Here is an 11,996-nt window from a genome sequence, read left to right as displayed (position 1 = left end):
TTGAGTTGCAATGGCAAATGCAATCTATTTACTTGACTTGGAATAATCAGCAGAGTTAAAAGGGCTCATTACTAGAATAAAATAACATTTGTTGGAAAACAGTAACAGCTGATATTAGAGACAAACTACAGACTGAGGTCTCCATTTATCTTGCCTCTACGCTATCAAAATACAAAACCTTAGTAATAGGAATGACTTTTCTGAAATTAGTATCTATTTCTCAGCAATGTATTTTATTCATGCCTATAGATTTAGTGAAGCAACATATCCTTAGGCATGAGAGTGACATCAACTGTGTCTCTGAGCAGGGTTAAATATTGTATCTTCTTCATTGTTTCAAAGGGATAATTTTACTACTAGATATTTTAAACTTCTTTTTTTTATTCTTTTGTTTGGTCAATGTCTGAAAATGGATTTTTATGATTATTAAAACAGTTAGATATGCAACTATTACAAGGGTCCGTAATCTAAACAAAATCTAAACATATTTCGGTAGCTGAATCAAAACTTCTGTAACATGAAGATTATATATATAATTCTTTGAAAATAGATTTTACCATTATCAGAAATATAACAACCATTTGCTTTGATACAGTTATTTCTTTCTTATTCAATAGTTCATCTTTCATATCTTTGTCTTCTAGTAGCCTACTGTGCATCTGTCTAAACGGTGTGTAGATAGTATGCTAAGGTGCATCTTAATACTGTCTCTAACACTCCCTATAATATCTTAATTTTAATTATTCAATCACATTCTGTAAATAACAATTTAACTGGGGCAAGCAATCATAGACAGAAATCAATTTACAAAAACATAGGAACAGATAACATTCAGAGGATATAAAGTAAAACTTATCTACATACACTGTTTCAGGACATGGATAAATTCCTCTTCGGTAGCAAAATGAGTATTGGTGACTAAGGAATGACATTCCATGTACATGGAATATAGGAACACATCCAAGTCCAAGTAATGGGGAAAAGAATCCCTGGTGTCCAGATGGTATTTGAGTTTTGTATGAGAATAAATCCTAGTTATGGTGAAATTAGGAACAGTAAGAGGTTGGTACAATGTTCTGCTACTAGTAGTAGCTTTTCTCCACAGGAAATCTTGAAGTTCTGTTTCTGTATGCAACAAGAAGTGATTTTGAGATCTTTGCTACAACTGAATAGTAAGTGAATCTAAATATCTATGAATATTTGCACACTCTGAAGTTGTAAATAATATACTATTAAGGAGCCTAAGAAAATAGAATTTACATCCCTTCAGAAAAACTTTACATGGAAATTTTATTTTCATTTTTCTTTTTTTCTCCCAATTGCTTATTATACACAATTTTCATTGTAATTTCCCATAAATATATATGGACAAATTTGACATGTTACATAGTAGTACAAGCCTTGGATAGAAGTTAATGAAAAAAAATGCATTTAAATACAATTTAATGCAATGCATAAGCATTTTACAGGGTTAATATACATTATGAACAATGAATTTTGTCAGGTCAAAAAAAGGATTTGGCATCTAAAAAGACAAAGTTATCATTCACTCATATCTCTTTGGAACATAAATAGCACCTCTAGCTAATAAATGATTGTCAAAAAAAATCTAGCCAATATATTCAAGTAAAAACCATACAGTATTGCAAAATACAGAAAGGAAGAAATAACTTTATTAGTCAACAACAATGGTTACTGCATGTTTATTATTGCGTAGCAATACCAGGTTCTGTTGATAAACTGCAGATGCGGTGAACTTTCCAAGTAGGCTATAAGTGGAAAATGCAGCTGTATCACTCTTCGAGAAAGGGAATTTATGTAAATTACTTATGTATCACTCTGAAAAATTTCCCAGTAATTTTAAGGTATAATTTTTATAAAGAGTGAGAGCCAAATGTAGACTTTTCATGGGCCTACTTGCAGACAAATTAAAACCACCAAAATCTGTAAAAGATATGATACATTTTCAGTGTTTTTAGTGACTAATGTTTTGGACAATTTCACATATTAATCTAACAGGAATATTGTTTGCAGGGGCCTGAGTATTCTCACTTTCCATACTTGTTACAAGAATATCATGTTCACCAATACTTTGTATGAACTGGTCATACAGATCACATTAGAAAAAAACTCAGTACATTGGTTGCAGTCTGTTCAGAGACCATTTAGTTAATATTTCCACAGCAATGACACCCCACCAACAAGTTCAGCAACAATGTAGGTTTTGCCATCTACCTCAATTAACATTCTCAGTGATCTCAGGCTGTTCTGAACTGAGTCATGGTTAGAAACCAGTGTTATGTAATACTGCAGCTTTTTGAATTAATTTCTACTATAAATAAATCTAGCAGAAACTGAAAAATAACATATGGTCTTACAGAAAAGCATCAAATTTTTCTGTCATTTGTGGAAGTTTTTATTTGCTTACAATTCAGTTTCATTTAACAGGCAAAATATGCAACTTACTCTAAAACATTATATATTTTATATATACATAAATATATATAATATATATAAATTAGAGTTTTATATATAGGGGAATACATATATACACACATAACACATCTGCATATATATTCCCTTATATATGTCCATATATACATTCACAGATGACATAAACCATTTTCTCTGGAAATAAGAAAAATGAAGGTTATAAACTGCTCAAGGAATGCTTGAAAGGAAATAGATCATTTCCTTTGGGCTTGACAGACTTGTTTGGATATTTATTCAAATATATCCTCTGTATTTTATAATCTACATTCAGAGTGTATGGTGGGATTTTTGTTTTTTTAATTTATTTACATAGACTATTAAAATAATACATATTGTGCGTTAATTTAGGGACTGATTCATTAGGAATATCACGCAGGCACAGAAAATTTGCCAGCTGTAACAAATCCTGTGTTTGCTGTGTTATATCTGACAGTCCTGAGATTTGGAATGGAGAAAATAAGGCTGAAATCTCCACTGAAGCCACATCACCTCCAATGTCTGGTAAAGCTCTTTGATTGGTATTTTTATGTTGGCTTTAGTGGACTATGTACTGGGTCCTAGAAGGCAAGAATGGTTTGAAGAATATCTTTGACGGAACAATCATCTCTGCTTTTGTAAAGAGCATATGAAGAATAATCATCATTCCTTGACCCCAATCTGATATTTTGTGACTACTTCCTTCAACTGCCCCATAAAAGGAAAAGCAAGCTAAAATTTGCGATTATTTCTATCCCAGAAACACTTTTTTTTTTTTTTTCAGGGATGCAAAATGTTCTGTAACAATTTTATAAACTGTTTGGATATATTACCTTTGTTAATTTCCCTAACTCAGAAATTGTAAGAAAACAAAAAAGAACAGTGGGCCAACATCTCACAGAATGATCATTAGACTTTGGTTAGCTAAATGACACATTGATCAGATCAGTGATGCAAAAACTTCACAGGTATGGGTTAAGATTAAAGATATGTGAACTGATACAAAGTTGTGGTCACAGATATACACTGTCTTGAAAACAGAAGCGTAAGCAGCTTTAAATATTTGGGAGACTTTCTAGTAGTCTGAACAGGTTTTACTATTATGCAGTTTGCTAACTCTATTCTTCCAGGGTTGTGCAAGTCTCCAAACTTCAGCTGAGAGGTAGATGATGAGAAAAATTTGAACTGCAAAACTACAACATGCAAATTATGTTGAAATTACACAGCAATGCTTATGCAAATTCTGATCAAAAATGTGATAGTACATGCAAGCACTTTCATCATATATATAATTGCACAAATATCAGAAATGCACCCACCCCCAAAAAAATCCAAACAGACTTGTTAAAACTGGTAAGCCATCTCTGAAAATAATTATTTTAAAATACCCTTTATATTCCTCTCTGTGAGTAGAAAAATAGTCATCTATAGAGAAACTAACAAAAATCGCCTGATTCAATTATGTTATAGGCAAAATTGTCAGTGTCATTGATAGCATGTTCATCTATAAAATGGTAACTGGCTTTGTTTAGTAAAATCTTGATAGCAGTCCAAAATCTGGCTGCATGTGGTATCTTTAACTTATGTATCCCAGTAATATCTCTCCACTAATATTCACAACCAGACATGAAAGAAGGAAGTGACAAATGTTGCATTTGGCAACATGGAAAATGTGTCATTTCAGGAAAAACAACAATAAAGAATTAAAGATAAGTCACTACATACCCAGTCCAAATTTTTTCTTAAAATGAAATATAGGGTGGTGGAGGTGGGGAATGTTTAAAAGGAATGAGAATTCTCTGGGAGGAACAATCATGTTCACATTGCCAAATGTTTTTTAAGCACAGTGGATGCTAATATGCAACATGACTATTAAAATTTGTGTGAATTTTGAATCAGTGTCAGTGAAACTGCTGCCATTCACTTCAGCAGTAAGTAAAGCTATACCTCCTCTCAATAAGGACAGCATCACTTAAAAAAAAATCTATTTGAAGATGGAGTAAGATTTTCCCTAGCTCTGTCAAAACAGTTCACAAAACAAACTCCTGAAAAAAAAGCATTGTAGTCTTTCATATAAAAAGATGCTTTTCTGAACTTCGTGGAAATACAGAATTAACAACAATTGCAATCACACTTCAATGGGGAGAGAAGGGAGGGTGAAATTTTTATACATTCCTGAAATAGTACTGAGAATTATTAGTGAGGAGATTTTCTCTTGAGTTGGAAAGGGCAATACAGGAGAATCCTCCAGCTAATAGAGTATATGACATAAAAAAACCCAAAGAGTAAGAAATATCTGGATGTGCTCTTTAAAACAACTTGAAATTAAACCCTGATATGAAATTGGGGAAAATATTATTGATGCTAACCACCTTCCTACTAGTCTTAAATTTTTTGCATTATTTTTTCTAGAAGAGAAAAAGGGCAATCAGGCTTAGCAATACTGTAGCAGAGAAATTAAAAGAATGAAGTATACATGAGCATAAATGAGAACAAGACCAATTAAGGATTTACTTGCACTGACTGAGACTACAGATTCTTAAAGTGCTTAAGAGATGCATGTGCTAGAAAGTTTGAGTACATTTCTTCATCACTGATCAGAGGAATGTCTTAGTCTTGACCCTTCACTGGTTCAAACTGAGGGTGAGGTAATTAAGAGAAACCAGAGCAATTCAGAGAAATTATGTATATACCCAGGTCTAATCTCAAAAGCAGAAACGTAGTGATGAAATTATTTACCATAAAAATTACAGGTCAGTGCAAGTAGGAGTGATATTCAGGAGTTTGAAGCCAAGTTATGCTCAATTTGCTACTTTGATGTTCAGAATAAAGTTGATTCAAGGCAATTTTTTATTATCATTACTTTTAGAAATAAGAGCTACCTGTACTAGGCAATTGCCCCTTTAGGACCTGTAATTTGGAAGACACAGCTTTTTAATTCAAGGCAGTTTTTGCATAGATACAGTTCCAATTTTCTCCACTCATCTCTGGGTTTTAACTTTAATATTCAGTAGTATCAAGAGTATGCTGATGGGTTTTATTTTGTTGCTATTATTAAGAGAAAAAGTAATGCAAGAAGTGTAAGGAAATGTTTAACTTGGCTCTTCCTACTTTATATTACTCTAGATGCCTGTCACATCATTTTGCCTTCTGGGATTAAAAACTGCATATTGGTGAGCGGTGGTAAAGCAGATCTTGCACTCCTATTGCCTTTTAACATAATGGACCAGAGATGAAAGAGTAGCATCCCTGTAGATTGTTTCTAGAAATTTTTATTTCCTCTGAGATAGTGAGATAATTTTTGCTACTAGTGGTCAGGTGTGTCTATGGCTCGAGGAATTTTGTTTTTCCCTTATTTCCTATGCCATTTTGTTTTGCATTCTGAGATCCTGCATAGAACAGGCAAGTTGCCTGCATGTTTCCTGAGAGACTTCTTTTTGTCACCATTTTTCTGAATCCTTTATTTACTCAACAGGAACTTTTAACAGCCTTCAGTCAAAAGTTGACACTTGTATTTGACCCTTATTCATAATAATGCTGCTTTTTTGCAAAGAGATAACAATAAGCACCTACAATTTTACCTTAGATATTTTGGTTCAGTTCCTGTATTAATCTCTTTTCAAATAATCTCTGCATTTCTATCAGTGGCTATCAAAAGCAGAGTGATATTCCTTCAGCTAAAATTTCAGTTCATCTTTCATAATCCAGTATTTATAACTGATAATCCTCACTGTATGAAAGCTTAGTGTCTATGAAACTCATCACTTTCTGGCTATGGGCACACAAGGCCTTCACAGCACCTGGAATTCACTCAGTATGTTTGTACAGCCAAAAAGAAAGCAATGCTTCATGTCATGGGGTGCTGGCAAGGCTAAGGTTCAGAGGGAGATGCAATGTATTTACTTCCTCTCTGAAGCTGGGGCTTGGGAGAGGAACTATAATTTTACTGGGACTGAATCATTCCCCTTTACACAGTACACGGCTCAAGTCTGAACATGCAACACATATTTTCTCCCAAAACTCTGAAATGCATATATTTTGTTTCTGATGCTCCTAAAAATTGACAGGATTTGTTGGAGAAGTTTGGTTTTCCTGAATATAACTAGGTAAAAAGTAGATATTAAATTCTGTACCATGCTGAGAGTAGATTCATATTTCTCCCCAAAACAGTGATGAGAAAATTTAAACATCAGCATTACTGTAGAACTTTATAAAATGAAAAAACAGTAAAACAAAAACAAACACTATCAACATTTTTAGAAGAAAAATTAAAATAATATTGAACATATAAATATTAAAAAATAACTTTCTTAAAAGCCCTCCAATAACTACTAGATTTTACTACTGAGTTTTTAATTTTGTTATTGGCACTTCAAAGTGTGTTTATCACAGTTAGCTCTCTGTCCAATATATTTCCAACTTTTTGAAATTTAGAAGAGGACTAATGAATAATTTTCTTTTCCTGGAATTGAGTGTAGGTGTTTTCTGCATAAACAGTGCATAAATGTTTTATGAATCAGACTCTTAATTTTCACAAATTTTTAGGCATTTATAAGCATCCCTCCAAAATGAATAGCACCTTTCCTTACCTAGAAATAGAACAGAAATAATTTCACATATTATCTTCAGAAGCTTGCACTTTTAACTTTCAAACGCAGTACTACATGATTTGTGTAAAGTAAAATTGTAGGTTTATGCCTTATTTTGTCTAAAGGAAGAGGAACAATTGTGTACATTTTAATTTATATGATGGTGTGCGTGAAATTGTAGACACAAGACTAAACATCCTGCATAAAACTGATGTCTCAATACAAAGCTTCCAGACTGGCATTGTCAAGGTGCCTTGCAGCATTTTTGCTCAAAGCAGCACTACAAAAAAAGAAGTAGCTTTTCACTAAATTCCTGGGAAAGGGAAGTGGGAACTGGGAAGCTACCCATCTGCAAAGATCTGAAGTTAGATCTTAAATCTCCTCTCAAGAAACCATCAAACAACTAATGACCTGTCAATAAAGCCAAGCATCTACTTTGAAGTCATTGTCATGAAACTCATTCAGGCCACAAAAGCCAAGGGTTAGTATCCTTTTAACATCAGCAGATTATGAATCTAGTCCCTTTAGGAAAATGGCTTCACAGCCTGATCCAGATCCTTCAGCTACACAGGAATACATAGTCAAACAAAATGATTGCCACTCTTGTTAGAAATGTAAATGTTGGGTTTAAACTTTTTATGTACAGGCAGATTTCAGCTAGTTTGAATTAGCAAAGTGTGACCATACTTTGAATTCAAATATATCTATGTTGAAGTACTATGTAATCAGCTGTCACTGGAGGAAACTACTTCTGGAATATATTATAAATCAGCTTTTTATTGCATTTTAGAGGTGTGTTCACCAATTATTTGTCTCCTACACTTAACTTTTATATCCATAATTGCTTATGCAGCCATATTTTTTATCTAGTGGGTGTACAAAAGAGAAGAATGCTTCAGTGTGCTACTGTCAGGTATTATGTCTCTTTTGAAACAAATCTTTGACTTTATGGTCTCTTTAATATTAATGGTAAGTAGAATTTGGGCAGATTATTTCAATAGACTTTAACCACATCGTAAAGATGAATGCAAGTATCTTCCCAAATTCGAGTAGGAGATACTTTTGCACTAGATACACTTATGAAACTAAACTGTTTGTCATTGAAAGGCTTTATAGCCTGGTTCATCTGACCCTTGATTGTCCAGAGTCAAAATTTAATGGACTCATTTGCATTGAGTCACTACCTCTGTAATTGTAATTTTGTATCACTAAAACAAATAAACTGTAGATAGCAATTTAGCTTTGAGTCTTGCCATAGGGCAAAAATCTGTTCCCATCCAATATTTTGACTGATCATTATTACCACAAAAGTTGGCCTGTGTCTTGAAGATATATTCCTAATGGAAGTCATAAATGTTGCCTTCTGAGCTATATTTCAGATTAAATATTGGTTTCTCTTTCTGATGGGTCTTCAAGAGCTTTATCAGCTCTGCTGGAAGCATCTTCATTCTCATTGTTTGTTAATGGTTCTGCTTCCTTTGGATCAGCATTCTTCTGTGCTTTCTGTTTCTCATCTTCTAACTTCTTTTCTTTTTCCAAAAGCCTGTAGTTGATGGCATTGCCAATGAACAACCAGATACTTGCCACAGTCACAATCACTCCGCAGACAAAATACATGTACTGATACTCACCGGTAACATCTACTAACCAACCTGAAATACAAAGATAAGAGGAGAGAAAAAGAGTATTTAGACTGGCATACCAAATAAAATCCACATCTTTCCCTTGGTAAAAAATATCTGTATATTTTCTGTTTTTGAAGTTGGAGCAGAAATGTATTTTCAACATGTTAAAGTTGTCTAACATGGACAGTGGAACTCTTAAAAAAACCCTCTATTAATCAAGATAACAATTGCCATTGAAGACACTGACAATATTAAAATATTGAAGAACAAATAAGTAAAGCTTAATGAATAATGACAGTTTTTCAGCTCTTTTTTTTCATTCTTTCATTACCTTATTATTTTATTTACCTCTTAATTGTGTTTTCCTATTGTTTGGAGTGACAGTCTGACACTCACTGAGGCTGCATAAAGACAATAGGATGAAGAGGTATGTGCCTTTTTAGGCTGCTGTCTCTGTGCATCAGCTGCCTGCTTTTCACATTTACTTTGCTCTGACTGGTGAAAGAGATGGAAAGGCTTCTCCCTTCAGCCATCACACTCAACTGCTGAGTTTTAAACACTGAGCCCTGTACCTAAAACTTACATTCAGACCTCTGAGATTAAATTTCATTTAGTATGCATTTAGATGCTTTTGCTGGTCTGAAAACATATAGCCAGCCTATTCACCTGATACACATTTACAAGCCATGAAATTATTCCAGACTTTTTTTTTTTTCCACAAACCTAGTATTAGGACAAACTCAAATAGCACTGCAAGTGTACAATTCACTTATTAGTGTAATTAGTGCAATTTGCTGATTTTTGTCAATGAGCAGTCTTATAAAAATATATTTAAAAACAAAATTCTGAATTAGCAATGCTTCAGCATACTATTTTAAAACATATGAACTAGTCAAAACTGAAGCTTAGCTTTTTCATGTGTTCACCCCCTTTGCTGCCTCTGTTTAACAAGGTAAATCAATTATTCATAGTGTTATAGCACAAAAAATGTTTTCCAAAACTCCTGAAAAGCTAATACACTGAAAATAAAAAAAAACAAAACTGTGGAATCTACTGCTCCATAAATATTGGATTTATTATCTTTTGAGTTGATACTGATTTCAGAATCTGACTGAAAAGACTGGACTCCTGTGGTTACAGACTCAGACCCCCCACTAGGTGGCATAGAAAGAGTCTGTGTGAGGATATATTTTGCTCTACCTTTGCCAAAGTGGATTTGTATGTTAAATTATGAGAAAAATATGGAATGTCTTTAGAAGTATTAAAAATTTACTTGTACAAATATTATTTTACTGAAGTGAGTGGAAATGTTTTGGTACATTCAGAATTGCACACAACAATGCTATTTTCATAGAAATACTGACAGTAATCTGAAGTATTTTGGTATATATAAATTCTTTTTGGCACACATAATCTTGCTGACTTCTGAGGCAGTGCTAATGTGGGTACACTATATGTTCATTAGGATGGCAATCTCACTATCTTTATATTCTTATATTGTTGGGCTTATACTGCAACACACACCTAGATACACACCAATGATTCTCAATAAAATTAGAGAATCTATTTTTTTAATCTCTTATATCATCAGAAATCTCAATAATATAAAGCTTACTATCAGCATTACTGAATACTGAGAAAAAAGAGAGCAAACAGAAAATACTTTCTGAAAAAACTTTCTGAAAATACTGTTCATTTTTGCTGATAGAAGCCCAAGTGTTACGAATATAGTCTAAGCAACACACCCAGGCTCCCTTTAAGCTCCCCTTACACTTGAAAAGAGAAGTTGGCGATGCTAACATCTTTCAGTCAGTTCACCCTCTGCATTGCCTTGCCCACATCTATTGGCTACAAAAACAGGCTAAAGGACTGGCTGTGAGCAGAGCTGGGGTGTGAAATCATGCCAGGGCACAATGCCCCACAGCACCCTGATGGAATTCCACCATGTGTGCACCCTGCCTAAAATGCTGAGCAGGCCTGTGTTCCTTCTGACACTTTCCTGTTAGTTTTTCCTCTCTGGAAATGCCTATTCTCTCTATTTAAAGATAGTGATAAAGTTGTTTAAGTAAGTGTAAGTGAGCACTCTTCAAGCTGCCTCTAGGTTGGACAAAAGAAACTGATACAGTTATTTTTTACTATCAGGCTGTAATGGTGCATTTCTAGTCATAGTGAAAACATTAAGAACAATATTTATATTAATTCAATGTTACATTGCAAGATTATGCTGTAATGTCTGAAAAAATGGAAATAAATAGATTCTTACCTCCTAGAGGAGGACCTATGAGCACAGGGCAACATTCCACAATGGTGACAAGTCCCACTGCACTGGAAAATCTTGCAGCTCCAACAAGGTCCATCAATGTCTCAAAAAGAACACTGCTAACCATTCCAAATGCAAACCCAAAAAATACAGCATATATCACCAAGCCAGTGTAATTTTTTGCCAGAGGGCACAAGATATGGCAGACACCATTGTACAAGACAGCAAAACTAAAAAAATACTGAATCTTTGGCCGAATAAACCTGGAGTTTGCTACAAGTCCCATGGAAGGCCTAGCAAACATGTCTACAAAGGCTAAGATAGAGAGCAAAAAAGCAGCAGAATATTCATCAATTCCTTTGTGCTTGGCATAAGGAGCCAAGAATACTATTGGAGCAAAGAAACCAATAAACATAATGACATTTCCGGACAAATATATCAGAAACCCTCTGTGTTTGAAAAGGGACAGATCTAGATACTTATTCATAGTTTGCCAACAAGACTTCTTGTTGTTTTTGTGCAAAGCAGAATCTCCTGTGCCTTTTTCAACATCTTTTTTCACAGGAGGGACTTTCTTTGGTCCAACAGGTCTCATAAGTGACCCAGCAACACAGCAGTTCAAAAGAAGTCCTCCCAGAATAAGAAAGCTTCCTTTCCAACCAAAAGCATTAAAGAGGAATTGATTGAGAGGTGCCAATGTGCTCAGAAACACTGGACTTCCAGCCATTGCCAATCCATTAGCGATGGGACGCTTCTTATAGAAATACTTGCCAATCATGGTCAAGGCAGGCTGTAAGTTGAATGCTAAACCCAGACCTAAACAACACATAAAAAGACAGTATTATTGCAGGTCATGCAGTGAAAAATACATCCCAGCTCTTTCAAGTTATTTTTAAAATGACCAGTATCCAATACAGTGATTCTCAATCGAAACCTACTAGCATCAAAGAATGAAATACAGCCTCACTGATGTCTATGAGTGTTCATACCAAGAGTGTGTCATGGTGGCATTTGGTCATTTTCCCCTGTAGTGCTGCACTGAAAGCCAAAACT

The 11,996-nt window shown here is 34.2% G+C and overlaps 1 protein-coding gene across 3 annotated transcripts in view; it reads right to left on the bottom strand.

Annotated features, from left to right (window-relative positions):
- Positions 1-1,265: 1,265 nt before the first annotated feature.
- SLC16A7 (solute carrier family 16 member 7) overlaps positions 1,266-11,996 on the bottom strand; it is an 80,840-nt gene continuing 70,109 nt past the window's right edge. For all 3 annotated transcript variants that reach the window (XM_068190079.1, XM_068190077.1, XM_068190078.1), the window contains 2 exons: positions 10,947-11,759; positions 1,266-8,710 (listed from right to left, as the gene is read on the bottom strand). In XM_068190079.1, the coding sequence (XP_068046180.1) occupies positions 8,439-8,710; positions 10,947-11,759 (1,085 nt within the window). In that variant the 3' untranslated portion in view covers positions 1,266-8,438. The remainder of the gene's footprint in view (positions 8,711-10,946; positions 11,760-11,996) is intronic.

Source organism: Anomalospiza imberbis, chromosome 5 (assembly GCF_031753505.1).
Source record: "Anomalospiza imberbis isolate Cuckoo-Finch-1a 21T00152 chromosome 5, ASM3175350v1, whole genome shotgun sequence".
Lineage (NCBI taxonomy): Eukaryota > Metazoa > Chordata > Aves > Passeriformes > Viduidae > Anomalospiza > Anomalospiza imberbis.
The sequence above is the reverse complement of the archived record's forward strand: the minus strand, read 5'-3'. Positions and strand labels throughout refer to the sequence as shown.